The sequence below is a fragment of the Poecilia formosa genome, unplaced genomic scaffold (genome assembly GCF_000485575.1).
Source record: "Poecilia formosa unplaced genomic scaffold, Poecilia_formosa-5.1.2 Scaffold6, whole genome shotgun sequence".
Lineage (NCBI taxonomy): Eukaryota > Metazoa > Chordata > Actinopteri > Cyprinodontiformes > Poeciliidae > Poecilia > Poecilia formosa.
The window spans coordinates 2,959,847-2,977,223 of NW_006799945.1; the positions used below are offsets into that span (position 1 = coordinate 2,959,847).

At 39.6% G+C, this 17,377-nt stretch overlaps 2 protein-coding genes across 3 annotated transcripts; both read right to left on the minus strand.

Annotated features, from left to right (window-relative positions):
- Positions 1-961: 961 nt before the first annotated feature.
- On the minus strand, positions 962-13,502 carry atp6v0a2a (ATPase H+ transporting V0 subunit a2a). The gene is made up of 20 exons (XM_007567443.2): positions 12,787-13,502; positions 11,733-11,811; positions 11,464-11,561; positions 10,484-10,621; positions 10,247-10,344; positions 9,425-9,551; positions 9,253-9,335; positions 9,077-9,170; positions 8,795-9,007; positions 6,544-6,694; positions 6,312-6,451; positions 6,060-6,217; positions 5,871-5,961; positions 5,672-5,790; positions 4,251-4,461; positions 4,045-4,164; positions 3,855-3,968; positions 3,489-3,606; positions 3,231-3,402; positions 962-1,881 (listed from the first exon to the last, which is right to left on the minus strand). The coding sequence occupies exons 1-20, from the start codon at positions 12,895-12,897 to the stop codon at positions 1,779-1,781; spliced, it is 2,538 nt and encodes an 845-aa protein (XP_007567505.1). The 5' UTR covers positions 12,898-13,502; the 3' UTR covers positions 962-1,778.
- A 646-nt stretch (positions 13,503-14,148) lies between these two features.
- Positions 14,149-17,377, minus strand: nfkbil1 (nuclear factor of kappa light polypeptide gene enhancer in B-cells inhibitor-like 1). 2 transcript variants are annotated; one of them, XM_016679411.1, is made up of 5 exons: positions 16,955-17,377; positions 16,745-16,857; positions 15,547-15,655; positions 14,867-15,476; positions 14,149-14,822 (listed from the first exon to the last, which is right to left on the minus strand). In XM_016679411.1, the coding sequence occupies exons 1-4, from the start codon at positions 17,226-17,228 to the stop codon at positions 14,896-14,898; spliced, it is 1,077 nt and encodes a 358-aa protein (XP_016534897.1). In that variant the 5' UTR covers positions 17,229-17,377; the 3' UTR covers positions 14,149-14,822; positions 14,867-14,895. The 2 variants fall into 2 exon arrangements, with proteins under 2 accessions (XP_016534897.1, XP_007567522.1); XM_007567460.2 differs by having other exon boundaries at positions 14,149-15,476.

The window sequence follows — 17,377 nt, forward strand, 5'->3', positions numbered from 1 at the left end:
CTCTAAACTCAGTGTTTCAGTACTTTTCTGGAATCTTGTTCCAGATTAGTGTAACATAAAAACTGAACGCTGCTTCTCCATGTTTCTTTCTGGTGGTGGTGCTGACTTGAACCAGAGGACCTCTAGTTTGATGCAAAGCCATTTATTAATTTATAGACTAACATGTATTTTAACGTCTTTTCTTTTGAGCCAAAGGGAGCCAGTATAACAACTTTAGGAACTGGGGTGATGTGCTTCATTTTCTAGTTTTAGTGAGAACGTGAGCAGCAGCGTTCTGGATCAGCTGCGGCTGTCTGATTGATCTTTTAAGCAGAACTGTGTAAACAATGCTGCCGTAATCAACTCGACTAAAGATAAAGGCATGGATGAGTTTCTCAAGATCTTGCTGGGACATAAGTCCCTTAATCCTGGGAATGTTCATCAGATAAAAGGTTCAGGTCTGAGTCCATCAATACACCCAGATTTCTTGATCCTTAAGATCTATTTCTAGGTACGGATATATAAAGCAGGAAAAAAAATCAATAGAACAGTGGCAGGCTGAAATATCATCGTCCACCAAATGTAACATCCTCTGCAATTGAGATATTATGCATATTAAATGTGATGATTTTATTTTCAGAACTGTTCAGCTCAAAGATAACATATACAAACTCTAAAGATGTGTCTGTTGTAAAACAAAGGATCAATTTATGTGCCAGAAACTTATGTCCACTGTTGGATATAGAAAATCTGTGATGTTATGAGCCTACATCGCTTCCAAAGACTTAATACAAAATAATAACAGCATAGGTAGAGATATATGTAGAACTGGAAATTATGTAAAAGAAAAATAAAAAAGTGTTTTTTCCCCAAAAGAAATGTTGAATGAGGGATTTTCTAATGCTGTCCTGTGATGGACTGGTGACCAGTCTGTGGTAAAACCCGCTTCTCTATTCCATGGAAACCAACATCTCTGCTTCAATTGCCTTTGTCAAAACCTTTATTTGACACATCAGAATGGTAAAATATTACTCTTGTACAGACAGTAAGTTAGATAAATATCATGAATCATTATCATTAACAAATGGAATAAGCTGTAAAATCAAAGAAAGACCTAACTATGTTTTCTAATGGTGTTTTTGGATCATGTTTTTAATAACAAGGGATCGCAAGTGTAAATGAATGCAACAGTAAGTAAATATGCAAATAGCAACAAGTGACTATTTTCATTTGGCATCGTCACAGTCAGTAGTGAGAACTTTACATTGTACAATCATTTCTGCAAAGTGCTTTATGGTAAAAGAAATCTCAGTAAAGGGTCGAAATGTTTAATGTGTTGCTGATTATGGACGCCTGCAGCTTTACCTTTATTACATGAAGAAGATAAAATGGCACCCCTTTACTCAATCTCTATGGCACTGACTTGAGCTCTTTAAATACCAAGCATACAAAGCCATTTTACACAGCACAATGCAAATAAAATACATTTAAAAATCACTCAGCAGGTGACAGAAGGTGCTGAGCAGTAACTCATCCAGAAAGTGACAAGATCAACAGAAAGAAACATTGTTTTGTACCTCCGTCTCTCCAGAGGTGTGCTGGGTAGAATAGTAAGGCAGTCAGCACAGGCCGATAGCATTTAAAAACCCATCAAGGTGACAAATGTTGCTACGAGGATGAGCTTCAGTTCAGAGTCTTGAGGGTTTGCTGTTGTCACAGAATGAATCATTCTAACGCTCACTAAACCTTCACAGTTGTAAATTCTGCCGAAGCGCACGTCCACCGCCGCTTTAGGGGGGTTAAAGCAAGCCGTCTTGCTCAAAAACCGAGGGCAGCTGGGAGAAGTCGAAGGGCAGGAATTTGACACCGGTTCCATGGTAGAATTTGTTCTGAAACTCCACCCTGGGATCAAACAGAAAAACAACCAGGAACACTTTAATGTGGGCAGAATAAACACTCATGGTTTCTACATATCTGCCGTATCAAAGTTTTCTTTGATTTAAGCAATGGAGATGATCAGATGGCTTGATGATTAAAATAGAAAATATGATGGGAACTCGTGTCTGGAAATACAAATATTCACTCTTTTTTTTTCCCTTTTCATGCTGATCCATAGCAAGAGCACACATTCATTCCTGACTTTTCAGGACCGCTTAGGTTAGAAACACAAATTTATATCAAATAAAATCCTGTAAATGCAACTATATTTAAGTTTATTATTTAAAAGACTATTTTCCAAACTAATAAGTAACTTTTGTGGTTTTGAAGGGCAGGAAAACAAGCTTCAATAACAACCACATATAATGAAGAGAAATAATTGTTATGGGTATCTTGTAATGTTGTTAGTCCAGATTCTGATGGTTTTTTCTGTTTATATTAATTAATTTAAAGCCATTCTGCATCTCTATTTGATCATCTATGTTCTCAGCATAATTCCATGTCTCATTTTTGGAGTCTCATGTTGTTGATTCTGCATCCACATACTTATCTATATATAGGTTTTAGGGCTGTTGTAAACGAATATTTTAGTAATCGAGGTACTCGAATCATTCGAGGAATCGTTTCAGCCCTAATAGGTTTTGTTGTATATCACTTTTATCAATTTGCTCCTGCATATGTAAGAATGTAGTTTTCTCAATATGTGGCTATGTGTTTTATTCATATCCTTATGTCCTACCCTAGATTTGATCAGGTCAGATCAGGGGTCTGTTAAACAAATCTTTACTAACATTTTAAAAACGCATACAAAATGCTTAGAAAAATCAACATTTTAAAGACATTTTTTAATGTTTTGTCTTTGTTAAAGCTCAAAAATCTAAACCAGAACTTTGCTGTACTTTGTTCAACCTTTCTGTTGAAATCATGGTCTTCCTCGTTTCTCAAATATGTCAGGACACGTCGAAGAATGATATGTTTCCTCTGACTCCCTTATTAAAAATCTCATCTGTCCTGAAAATGACTGAGTTTGAGTCTGGTCAATGACAGAATTCCTACATAAACTTTGTAGCACTTAAATAATGCATTGACTGACAGAACGAGATTGGATTGTTGACGTTTCAACCGGTTGGACAAGGGTCGACCAAGATAAAACTGAGTCGATTCTGGTCACCCGAACAATTTTTCGGCGCATCTTGATTATTCATTTGTGTGCCTGACTCAAATAACTTAACTTATCAATGCTACTTGGTGATTAAATAGTTACAGTTTTAGAAAAGTGCCCTAATGTACTTGCTTACTAAACATAGACTCACCAGTGAAGTCGCAGAGCATGGAGGAACGCCGACAAGCCTTCCATGACCAGCAGGATCGACACAGTGAGCATGGCGAAAAGGCCGAACACGGGGACCAGAAACACCACCCCGACTTTTGTGGTGACCTTGAAACCCAGGCGCATCACCATGGCCCACAGCACCTCTGACAGCTCTGTGGAAATGAAGTGATTTAAGATAAAGAATCGGCAGAAGGAAAGAGGCGAAGGGAGCACGCCGTTATTCTCTGGTCACACTCACGGGCGTGAGCCAAGCTGAGCGCCCACAGGCGCAGGTAAGACGCAGTGTTGGAAATGCAGCCCAGGCAGAACTCTATGGTGTGGATGGCCTGATGCAGCAGCACGTCTGCAAAGTCAAACTGCAAAGCCGTACATGAGATATTAACTTCATTTTTACGATAAAAATCAAGTTAAGATAATCTAAGCATCCTGTTGTTCTCAGAGTTTTAGATCCATTTAACAGATTCAGATGATATTAAATTTCCTCCGCAGCTGATTCTTGTTCTGTCGTCCTACTTTTTCTCCTTCTTAATGTGCAAACAGCATTAACTTGTCGAAGCGGATGGAAAAAAAACAGACGTCAATAAAAGAGTCACTGTTCTCTGACCTGCTTAGGAGCTTCTCTGCTGGTCACTTCATCAAATCCCTCCTCTTCATCCTCCTCATGAATGGACGTTATGGAGCCGTCATCCTCGCTCACACGCCTCACCCTCTCATAACCCTGAGGTGAGCCAGGAAACTACAATGAACCCCTGTGAGCTGAATTAAGACGACCCAAAGTCTTTGACTGGACTTACTCTGCGTCTGCGCAGGCCTTTGCCGCCGCGCTGCTGCCAGTACAAGTAGAGAGGTTTCCCCAGCAGCAACACGGGAACGCACATCACAGCAATCAGGAGAAGGAAGACCTGCAGGCCAGTCTGAGAAATGAGACCGACAAGATTAAACTCAAGCTTCAATGAAAGATTATAAATAAACTCGACGAGTAGACGGTGCCGGAACATGCCTGTCCCGGATACAAAGGCGTTACATCCTTCCCCTGCATGACAAACATGTTGATGAAGTGAATGAGGATGCTGGGAGCCTGGCTGGAGTTGCGTGCACTGAAAGCCAACCACTTGTAGAGAATCATGAAGACCAGGTAGCCAAAGAGACAGATCAGGAAGAGCAGCTCGGGAAGAAACAGCAGATAAACGCTGAATTTCTGTCGGAAATGCCTGAAAAGAGAGGAGAAGGCATAAAAAGTCATAGTATTAGGCTTGACCAAGGGTTACAGAATCAGTATGGCAATATGCAACTTTCCTTGGTTTTAACATGGAAAAAAGGTCGGAGGGGTCTGAATACTTTTGCGATGTGTTTTTTGTGCAATGGTTTGCGAGTAATGTGTCGACCTAACAATGGTTATTAAAATTCTACACAACAGATTTAATTGCTGAGTAATGCAGCAGCCAGCTGGGCTGCTTATGATGGTGCATCCGCTGACAAACAAGGGAATTGGAATAATCTGTTCCCAGCTGGGAAAAAAATCTGATCGTTCTGGTTTCCTTATTGGGTTACAGCACAGTTCCAGTAGATTTTACAGAAAAATGTGAAACAAAATCCAGGATGATGACTACTAGTAATTCGTCATACAACAAACACATGTGTGCAAAACTCCTATCACCGTGATTGGTGGACATTTGTGTGCTGGGTAATGCTGACTCAGGAGGAACAAGTCAGACTGGGAGAACGATGGGCCAACAGGGACATGAATCAGCGGCAGGAAAGTGCTGAAACTAATTAATCAATCCGGCATCAACTTGGTTAAAATTTGGTTGCATAATTGTCTTTATTTCACTTTATCTTTTATTGCTTAATCATTAAGTTACAGTTAGCTCTGTTTGTTTTGTCTTTGTGCATCTACCATAGAGACAAGAAACTAGAATATGTACGATTAAGAAATGACGTACATAAATAAAACTCCAGATCAGGCAACATTTTCACATACTGAAGACGTTCAATATGTCAATAGAAACGAAATTTATTAGTAGAGGCATTCATGGTGTGTCTGATTTTTTTTTTTTTTTGATTTTATATTTTGCATCATATCGCTAGTTCAATTACTGTAAGCTTTGTGTTTTTCCATTTAAAAAAACAACCAGACTATGAGCAGGGAGGAGAAGGCAATATGTTGTAGATATACACAAGGATTATCAATATTATGGGCATGATATAACACCAAAGATGGCAGTTATCATTTTATGAGTTTCAAAAACGTTTTTCTTGAAACTCAAATCATCTTGCAAATCTCTTTCTGCACAACTTTCTTGACCGTCGTAGATTTTACAACCAGTTTCCTTCTCTGCTTCACCAGCATCCAGAGAATCCCAGCTTTTGAACATTAAACAGGTTTTAGATAATTGCATGGGAAAGTGAAAAGCCTCTTACAAGTGGTTGAAGACACTCAGCACCACGCCAAAGCTCATGTGAATGACGCCGACGATGACTGACATCTTCATCTTGTAAGAGTTGAGGAAGGACAGACGATTCACAGCCAGGTTCCAAATCTGATTGAACAAGAAAAAAAAAAAGCATCTAAGTACTCAAGACATGCAGGTGACTGTAGCTTTTGAGCGTATCTACTCACAGGATCAATGCCGAATGGATACGGTCCGCTGAAAACACCACTGACATTCGGGTCTAACGTGAGCAAAGCGTTTGTTTGGACTGTTTTGTTGCTACAAAGTGAAAGAAGTGAGCATGTTATGAGGGATCTGTTAAGAAACTAAGTCTACTGCTCACTGGTTTTTATGAAAAGGTTTAATGTTGTGCTTACGTCCACTGCTGATTGGTGAACATAGCCTTCACACTCCATCCAGAGCCAAATATATTTAGAGACTTGGAGAAACAGTCGTTGTAAATGAGTCCGGTGTAGATGGAGAAAAGTCCCATCATCAGGATGATGTAACGCCCGTGGAAGAACGTCATCCAGATCTGGGATCAACATAAAAATGTAAAAAATGAATTTGATTTAAAAAAAATGATAGCCAACGCTTCATTCAGGTTAAAAGTGAGCATTTATTCCCACCTCATTACTAGAACGCTTCTTCTTCTGATTCTTCTCCGTCAGCACCATCCACAGGGCGAAGAGGCTCATTATCACGCCGTGGCCGAGATCCCCGAACATCACGGCAAACAGGAAGGGGAACGTGATGATGGTGTAAGGAGCTGACAAACCCCACCCCACAAATACGGTGAGTATTTTTTCGGGGAGGAAATTGTGGATAACTTCACTTTCCCTCAGGAAAACAAGGACTTACCTGGGCTTACCTCGCGATAGTCCCCCACCCCATAAGCCTCCACGATGCTCTGAAAGCCTGTGGTGAACTTGTTGGATCTTAAAAGCGTCGGCGGTGTGTCGCTGCTTGGGATGCGGTTTACAAAGGAGGGGACAGTGGCATCTCCTTTCCTCTGATTAAAAATAAATTAATGGGAGAAAATGAGGGATTTGGTAATGACAGACAGTAAAATGAAATAATAGAAATAAAGGAAACGACATCTGGCAGTCTGTCGTATTTAATGTGAGAAACTGTCCTTCCAAAGTGTTTGATGGCCCCTTTTGATCTGAAAACATCGGCCACAACATCTCCTTTGAGAGAAACTGATTTATGGGTTTAGTTGGTTTTAATAAACCAAAAATGCTACAAATGCCCATTTGCTTTTTGCCAAATGTCAGTTCCCATTTCTTTACATTTTACTTTCAAGCACACATATTTTCTTTTAATCTTTTAAAGTGCTCTTTATCAGCAGTTCTCCAGGCTATCTGAATGTTTTAGACTTTGGCTGCTTTTCTTCTCATTTCCTGTCCAGGACCTTATTTAAACTAAATAGTTAAATCGTCTGGTTAGCTCTTATCTCAAGTTTATGACTCAAACTGATATTAATAAAAAGATTTCCAAATGTAGCAAAGAACCTAATCTTGGCATGTGGTTCCTAGCAGCAACCTGTCCCAAAGACAAACTGTTCCCACTTCTTTGGCTGAAGAAGCCAAAATGAAGCCATTTTTTTTCTCTTTTTGCATAAACACAGTTATTCTTAAAGAGTTACAAGCTGAAAACTTGTATTAGAGTAATGATCAACTAAGAGATGACATGTTCCCAGTTAGATGCAGCAATCAATCGGGGAAAGATTAGAATCAAACAATTCTTCCTTCAATCGATGATCTCCTTAGATACTTACAAATTCATTAAACACATCAAAACTAAAAACTTCTACCATTTTTAGCCTATGAATTCATAAACAAACAGTAGCTTAATGCAATTTTTTTTTAGCTTATTACAAATTTGATAAAGGTTTAGAAGATATGACGAATAATTACAGCTATCGCTAGCTACACAATTATTTGTTAAGTTCAAAACTTACGGGACATTTCTTTTGCTATTGTGTGTTCTTGTCTTTAAAAACTGAAAATATTGCTATCATAAAAAAAAAATCAGAAGCAACAGGTCAGACCTCAAAGAAACCTTTAAATCTTTAGTGGATTGGACACCAAAACTAGTTCCAGCCCAGCGGCCCAAATCCTTCTAAACACGGTCAAAAGTTCCTTCAGGGGTCATTCAATAATATTCAGCTGAGAGCTGTGGCAGTCATTGACAGCGGTCGACACTCTGCAGCTTAAACTACAACACAGCTGAACTCACCACACGCTTCGTCAGTTGTAGATTATAGACTAAAACTTGAGACACCAACACATTTTGTTACTTGCAGTTTTATCTCCAGTGACTCTAAGAAATTTAAATAAAAGTAGCAAATTCATTTGAATTCTGCCCTCGCGCCAAAATAAAGAATTGCAGATTGTTTTATCTGATCAGTGTCCCTGTGAGGTTACGCTACAACACAATTCGTTTTTACCATTTGAGACATATTTCCAGTCTAAAGTCGGTTTCCAGTCCGGAGCTCGACTTTTCACATTTATCAACAAAAAAACACTGATCACCTTCAGTTAGTCAGAAACTCTGGAGCGAGGCTCTTAATTAACAATTACTCCTACTTTTTTATGTATTTTAACTAGTTTCCTGTTCATAAAAGAATTTAATTTAATTCCTGAGTTTTACTTTTCTCAAGGCGATCACTCTGTCTGTCCAGACTGTTGAACCTTGACTCTTTAACAAGCTCCCTTTTTTTTTTTTTACATTGCCTTAAGAGTCTTAAGTCATTTAAAAGGCAGCTAAAAATATTCTTATTCAAGATATTTGTTTAAATATTATTTTATCTTTTTCATGTTTGAATTTTTAAGCTTTGTGTGATTTTGATCTGTCAAAAAAATTTGCTTATTTACTTAAGTGGAAACAATACAGTTTCTACAACCAGGTTATTAGATTTAAGAAATTACCTCTCACTATCACCTGCGAGGCAACATAAAATATATCTTAAAAGGAAAAGATTCATTTAAGAGGCTGATGAAGTCAATTTAAAAGTTTTGATTTTTTTGAAAAGGAAATATCTTAAAACAATCACATTTTTATGGCCACATTATTCGCTCATAAACAATCAGCTCCAGGTCAGACTCACCGAACCCTTTTCTAGCGCCCCCCTCAGGTTTGCCAAGTCACTGACGGGACACCAAACCTCGGCAATCAGACACTTGTTGGTAACGTCAAAGCTGCACAGGTTGAGGATGTGATAGATAGCCTTCATCTTTTTCACCTGCACAACCCAGGTGTAGGCTGACTCAGCAGCCTTCTGCAGAACTTGTCTCAAGTAGTCATCGGTGCGATGAAGCACCTGCGGGAGACAACAGTTATTAGGATGTTCCACATGCTCACTGTCCTCTCCAGAGACGTTCGATCCTACGTTGTTGAGGTCCTGGATCCGAGTTCGTAAGCTGTCCAACACGTCTGCGCGTTCCTCGTCATTCTCAGGGTGCGGATATAAGTGGCAGTGGTAACTAGGAGCGACAAGGACAGACGCTGATGACAGAGAAGAATGCATGAGAAACTAAAACGGTAGAACAACAAATGCTTACATACCAGTCGCAGATTTTTTGAACTTTGTGTCCAATTTGGTCTCCCCAAAAGGAGATGAGAAACACAACGCTTTTGCTTATTTCCCCCTGAAATCACGCAATTCAACAGCCTTAAGATATCAGCCGGAGAAACGGACGTAAAGCACAAAAAGTAACTTTTCTAGGACGTGTCTCACGGTGTCGAGATCGGCGAGGCTCTCGTCCACTTCTGTGTAGCTCAGGATCGTGTAGCCTTTGCACACTCTCCACAGCATGCGCTCAAAGGCTTCCACCTTCACCCGCTGGATGAGTCCTGAAATAAAGCTGCACCCAGGAGAGATCAGATTAGGTCCACGACGTGTTTTCCAACCAAATTATGGCATCTAGTGCTGTGGCTAGGCATGGATCAGTTAGCGTTATTCAGGTTTCATGAGCTGCAAGCGAAAGCGCTGGAGAGACTGGAGCTTTATGCTACTCCATGGAGCAAAAAGTCGATTGGCTGAAGGAAGGTGACTGTAAAATATGAAAAGGACATACATTTTATGTCCTCTGAAAATATTTCAAGGACATAAAACATATTAAAAGTGTTAAGCTACAAGAAGCAGCATTCGGTTTCCATGCTCCTCTAATCTGGAACAAACTTTCAGACCTGTTTAGAGCTGCCTTTGACTAGTAGTAAGTGATAGTTTTGATTATGCTATTTGACAAATTGTAATACCGATTGCTTGTTTCATAATTGGTGACTGAATTATGTTTTTTTTTTTCATGATGTAAAGCACTTACAACTGCTTTGTTGCTGAATGTGCTACACAAACAAACTTGACTTGACTTGCAAGTTGCAATAAATACATATTTATAACTTAAATACTTTAATAATTTATGTGTTGTGCTAGATTTTTTTGCAGCAGAAAAATAAGTCAGTGGAATACATTTTGCATGTAGGTCGAAACCTTTGTGTATGTACCACACACATTCAGACTCTCATACCAGTGAAGTAAACATTTGGTGGTGCAGCTCACCCCAGCTTAGCTCCAAGCCTCTGCATGCCAGTGCTTCCTGTAGCCGAGTCCGTCTCCATGGTGGGGAACTCCTCATACTGGGGACCAAGAGCTTCATGCTAGATTTAAACAAGAACATGCCGACATTAGAAGGCTATTGCCATATATTAATCACAGATTACATTAACTATACAATGCCAGGGATGTGTTATTGATCAGAAAAGGAGATACGAGCGACTGAGTTACAATGAGACTCACTCTGGAGCGGCTATGTATGAAGGTCCGGGTGATCTTCAGCATGTGTGTGTATTCTGTGAGCTCCAGCAGGTTCCTCTGAAGCTTGTCTTTGTTCTTCGCCACCTCGCTGAGCTCCATCTCCAGCCTCTGAAGCTGCTCCTGCACAGAAGAGAGAGAACGCCAGCTTAACTTCACATTCGGCAGCACAATACCACGTTCATATCAAATTTGTGAATTAGTTATTTGTCGACAATTCAGGCCTAAACCTCTGTGGCTGTAAAGAGGTGTGCAGGTGATCTCTAAATCTCCAGAAGAGATCCACATCTTAAGCAAGGATAAATTAATATATCATCTCTTTATCTCCTCAACTATATTTCCCAGAATTCTCTAAAAATGTGGGTCTGTATTGAACCAAACGACACTCATTACTAATAACTGTGTCGTAATAACTACCTGCTGTCTTATAATTATGCAGTTGTACGTTTTCTTAAAACTCTTTATTTCTTCATGTCTTGTTGTTTTCCCAACTCAACTGAAAAAAAAAAGCAAAACTATGCTGCTGGATTAAAAACTGGGTTTATTGTTTTTGCTCGTCATTCCTTCAAAAAATAATAATCCTGGGCATTCAAAGGCGCTACTTTCCACTCCTAAAAGTGAAAATAATTGTCACAAGGTGGAAAATTGCGAGATTAAGTGAATTTTCCACTACTGGCCTTGAAACAGAGCTCAGTTTTAAGAAAAAAAAAATGGGATGATTGGCAACAAACCTAATTATGGGTTGAAGAGCTAAACAACAACTTCCAGAGGAGATTCCTCAGTTACTGACAGAAACCAGTATGTTTTTGTCAGGTTTAGATGAATTTCAGAGGCCAGACTAAATCTGAGGCTGAAGCCATAAAAGTCTGAGTATTTTCAGTCACAGCAGGAAACTAAATATAATTAACGTTATGATCTTAAGGGTATAAAAAAGAAGCTGTATACAAGCACTTCTGTACACTTACCATGATCTCCAGGACCTGTCTGGGTGGAGGAGCAAGCGGACTCTCGTCTTCTTGAGGCACGGCGATTTTAGCCTTCTGGATCTCCCTCAAAAGGAAGCCTGTGTGTTTTAAGAAAATTGTCACTTATAGGAAGAAATAAGGCACATCACAACCACTCACTATAATACAAAATACAGTCAGCCAGCAATTCCTTGCTCACTAAACACATAACGTTTTGTTAAGGATGTACGCTCAGGCTGCTTCCACATCCCAGGTACACAGAGACTTACCCAGGATTCTCTCCATCTCCTCGCATCTCTTGATTTCGCTGACGAAGCGCCGCTGGAATGAGCTGACACTGGGGTTGAGCTGAAATCAGAGGAGCACCATTAGTCAGGCGAGGTGGCAGCACAGCACGCGTGTGGAAATATAATTACCGCCACCACAGTGGTTTAAAGATTGGTGTTTAACAGCTAAATTTAAAGATGGCTAAAAACTACGATTCCACAGCCAGATTTTAATTCAATTCAATTTATTTACATAATGCCAATTCACAACAAATGTCATTTAGAAAAATTTACCAAAAAAAACAATAAAATTTCAACTCAAACATGCATAACACATGGAGAACATTTATTGATGGATAGGCCTACGAATGTCAGGGTAACAAATTCTGCTGGATGATCAATTCTTCCAGAAGTTATTGCGATAAATGATAATGTTGTTGTTTTGCGACGATTTTCAGGTAATATAATGGTCATGGCATAATAATGCAAGAACCGATCCTCAGTGATAATTAAACTTTAAATTCTAATCAACATTTAACACTGGAACTGGAAGACGTTTTAAATATCCAAAATAAATCAACAAAACAGCAGAAACAACAAATAAAATGAATTATGAAGTGTCTGTAAACAAAATGGTCTTTTTTTTAAAAATGAACCAAACTGAAGACTTCTGTTGTCGAGGTTTCAGTAAAAAAGAGAGAAAAGATTAAAAAAAATACAAATCATGAAAATGAAAAAAATTGAGCTTGTTTTTAATCTATGATGCAATTGACTGATTTATTGCTTATTGTGACAGGTTTAGATCAGCCACGAAAAAAAGACAGTTGAATGGATGGATGATAAGCAAAACATATGGATGGATGGATAAAACTTTAAGACAGTATAGAGTAAAAAGTGTGGAAACAAATATTTTTCATACTCCATTTCTAGATAGATAGATTTCTAGATTTCTAGATTTCTAGATTTCTAGATAGATAGATAGATAGATAGATAGATAGATAGATAGATAGATAGATAGATAGATAGATGTGCAAACTGTGGCTCTATTTGTACTCACATCTCTGAACTCGACCAGCCCCAGCTCTCCCAGCTCACTGATGCAGTCATATTCAGAGCCGGACTGCAGAAACAATTGCGCCAAGCACATTTCCTCACTCCGAAACACCATTTTTATTTTTTATCTGCCACAGACAGTCAGACAGACAGGGCTGATAATCTTCCTGTGGCCGATTGATCCTGAACACCGAGCTGCCTGCTACAACCCAACGCAGCACATTACAGAATTCAACCAAAGTAATCCCCTTCAGACAATTAACTTACACTGATTAATTACTGTCTATTAGCGACGACTGGTTGAAAAATTGAATTATCCACATTCCGGCTCCTGGTTTCTTTACCCCTCTTTCAAAATAATATCCAATAAGAAAACGTCCAGCGAACAAAGACAGAAGCTCGCCTAAGGAGTCTTATTTTCGCGTCGAGCGATGAAAGAGAAAGGCGTCATCCTGAAGCCACTTCACCTTATACACCTGCCGCTACAGCGCGGAAAGGGGGGAAAACGGTAACCAAGCAACGCTAGTCGGAAAGAACAAAAACGAGCAACAAGGTTAGTAAAAATGAATCATCAACCCGGCGTGTAGACGAGCAAAAGACAGCTTCGCATGTTAAACAAAAATAAGCCCCAGTCAGAAATAGGCTACGGCCTTTATTCGCTCCACGGCAATTGACACAGATTGCGTCTCTGGGTTGCCAGGTACAGTCGCCGCCTCCGAAAGTAAGCGAGTTTTTTGCTGTGATTTAGAGTGCCGCTGTGCCAGTAAGATTTTATTTATCTGAATAAACTCGCCTTCCACAATGTTTTTAAACGCAGTACCGGCTTTAAATGGTAATTTATCGACAACATTTGCAGATTAATTTTGCAGAAGCAGAACCGTAAATCCTAAACTCAAAGGCATTGTCCAAACTAAGAAATATAAAAGGTAACGCTCTTCCACAATAAAAAAAAAGATAATAAAAAAATACAATTAAACGGTAGCCTTCTTATTAACATCTCTGTTGTTTCATATTCGACTTAATCCGCTTTAAGAGCAAAAGTTACGATCAGTTAGTGAAATCAATGTAGTTCATTCCTTTGTCTTTTTTAATTTATGCGGGATTGGCCATAATCTTTAAAGGGGGATGTAGCTCACAAACCTGGCAACCATCATATTTTCTTATTCGGTTCCATCGCCGTAAACTGGCCGACTACAGGCTGTTTTCTTTTTAAGATGTCTTATTCGAGATACTTTCAAAGTAAAAAAAAAAAAAAAAAAAAAAAAAACAAGACAAAACACGTATATCACTCTGCCTAGATGGATAGTAATATAACGACATTGAGCTGTGAATATTTTTGTTTTTCTGAGAAACGATTCAACACAAATGGTTTTTAGATTTTTTTTAATATATTGCAGTCAGGAAATAAAACGTGTTTACAAATATTGCTAAATCAAAAACAAAACACATTTTTTATTTAGAGAAACAGAGCTCTGCACTAAAAGATAGTGTGGAAGTCATCCTCAGTCTTCAATATTCCCTTCACTTTGTGTAATGTAAAACAGACCCTCAGCACAATGCTACCACCACTTTGCTTGACACTTGGTAGTATTTTCACTAGTGATGAGACTCCTCCCAACACTCTCCTTGTTTGTATGAAGTCAATCTTGTCCAAAATTATTTAAAACTAATTTTGCAGAACTTGAAGGACATTCCTCCAGTCCTAACTTCAACTCTGAATGAATGCTTACAAGTTGGAATCATATCAAGAAACTAATACATTTAAATACAATTTCTAATAGTATGAATAATCAAATATCCTGCCAGGAACTTTTTCAAGTCAGTGTCTGGCTTATTTACAGCCATATTTGGTGGGAGTCTCTGTAAATATCTGATCCTGTATGTATGATTTCAACCTGTTCACTCATATATATGCTGCATCATTTTTGCATCCTAAAAAGATAAATCTTTAAGGCATGAAGTGTCCCATCTTTTTAATCTGCCTGTTTTAATCTGAGTGTTTTTTCTTCCAAGGACTCCCTCATTTTACACCAACAATTTCTCTGTGAATTTGAACTGACACCAAGGACTATGTTGCCAGTAAATATGGTGCATGTGATGAGTTTAACAACTTCTAAGCTTTCAGACTCTGAGCCAGGCTGTTGAGTTCCTGCGACAGAGCCGTAACCGTGTCCAGAATCCGCTTCTTGTCCTTCTCCTCCAGTCGAGCCTCACACCGCTGGGCAAACTTATCAGGATGCCACAGCGTCTGCTGCTTCCGGAGAGCCTTGCGAAACGCCGCCTGGTCCTTTCGGTCCACACCGTGCAGCATCACGTCCAGCATCTCCCGGACGGTGCCCCTGGGAGCCGGCCAGGGGATGTCGCCGTAGCTCAGCTTCGTGCCTGCCGACGCCGAGGCGGCTGTGCTGAACGTGGCGGCACATTTCTCATCATACTGCCGTTTCTTTCCCCGCCGGATCTCTTCCTCTTTGCGTGCCGCTCGAGCCAGGTACTCCTCGTGTTCTCTCTGCAACCTTTCGTGCAGCTCCTTAGTGCTTTCCACTTTTTGTTTCCTCTTCTCTTTCTTCCGCTTGGAAGACGAGCTTGCCAGTCTTTGAGCTTCGACGTGTTTCTTGTTAAAATACTCTCTTCTGATACGATCCGCCCAGTCCCCAAAGTCTTCCTCTTCTTCGTCGACAGGTAGGTAATCGTCAGCTGCCAAAGAAAAGCGTCACAGTTAAAAGCAGCAAAATATCGCATCTTAAATTTAGCAATAAACATGTACCGTATGCTCCAAAGGCTTCAAAACATTCATCCTCGCATGCACCGATGAGCTTCCCCATCCAGTCCTCCTCAGGATCTGCCTCAGGTGGATGTCTCATGCTCCCTGCAGCCTGAACAAATAAAGGGAAAGTACATGTAAATATCACCTAGCTGGCAGAAAGACCAACTCAGGGAGTTTGAACGCGATGGTGAAAGTTATAAAATGTCATCTTCTGTTATACTTTTTGCCTATTCAACTTTCCCAATTCACAAACTTCCTAAAGTCCAGTTATTATTATTATTTTCTTCCAATCTGCACCAAATGGGACATTGCTCACATATCTGGTGCTTTTTACAACTAGTTTTTACGTGCAAAACCCTCACTTTATCGAGTTTAAAGCAAGTTAGGTTGCACTTCAGTTATTTCGCACTTAATAAAAGTGAAGGGATTTTATTTCACAGTTTTCTGGCAAATAATGTTCATCCACAAAGTCTTTGAGAGCCATCATCCTAAACTTCACCAAGTCACTATTTGCTTAAGGAAAATCACAAACAGCAGCATCTTTCTTTTGTTGTTGCCTCTTGTTGTCCTTCACTGGTCCAGGAAGTGTTTTTGTCCTCCCTGCTGTGAAAACATGTTGCTGTTGACTTGTCTCCTTTGCTGTTTGGAGTTTTTGTTGTTTTGTACCAAACTTTCTTGACCAGGAACCCTTTCACACCAATATTGGGTGGATTTGTGCCTGCTTTGACTTCTACATATTTAAAGTATGTTTCTATTGCTTACTCACAGTCAACTGCAAAGAAATGTAGTCATGTATTTGTATGGTATGTGAAATGAATGAAGTGCTTTTGTCGTGTTTTTAATATTAGTTTATTAAAAATGTATGTTCCCAGGCTCCCTCTATAAGCTTTAAAAAGCTTCTTTGGAGACCTGATTCACTCACTGTTATTTTGCAATTATGATCTGTGGTTAAGTGTGGTAAGATAATGTGTTTGTAAGTTCATCACGGAATTTGTTAAATTAAGAGAATAAACTCAAAATGAAATTTGGTCCTACATGTTGCTACTAGCAACATAAACCAAAATATATGCAATCTGAATTAGAAAAACCAAGTATAAGATGTAGTTGTGGAGTATTTCATGCTTGTTTGGGCATATATTAATCATTAAAAATAACGTTGTATTTTAGATTAGTATTAAAGTTTTACTAAGTTGTTCACCTGTGAATCATTCATCAAGTCCAGCACGTCTTGCGGTGTAAGCCCAGCTTTGTTTGGGGCATTCAAAGCTTCTGGGCATTTTTTCTTGAGAGGTACGAACAAGTCCTCATAAACTACGAGATAAAAACGGGAAAAAAAAGCTGAAATTAAACCAAACAAAAGCCAGCTGTGAGTATTAATTCTGATGCAGGCAAGCCTCCAGTTCCTCACCAGTTTTCCCGTTTACGAACGCCATGTTGGCGGCGATGTGCAGCGCCGTGTTTCCCCATCGGTCTCTGTGGAGAACATCGGCTCCTCGTTTGAGCAGGAGCCGCATCACAGCGTCGTCTTCCAGCGAGCAGGCTAGCTGCAGCGGGCTCCTCCGCATCTTTCCTTGGGAGAAGTTCACATCAAGGTCCGGGTGCTTTCGGAGGTACGACTTCAGCTTCAGTAGATTGCCATCTTCCACATACCTCCACACCCGGGCCTGTCGGTGGGACACCATTCTGCCAATAAACACCTAGAATTACCTATATCTATTTTTGTATTCCTACATTCAGGGAGACTCTAACCAAACACAGAACTAGGCCTCGGCTTCAGTTTACTGTTCCGTCCGTTAAACACCTCCGGGTTTTCCAGAAACATCCACATCAA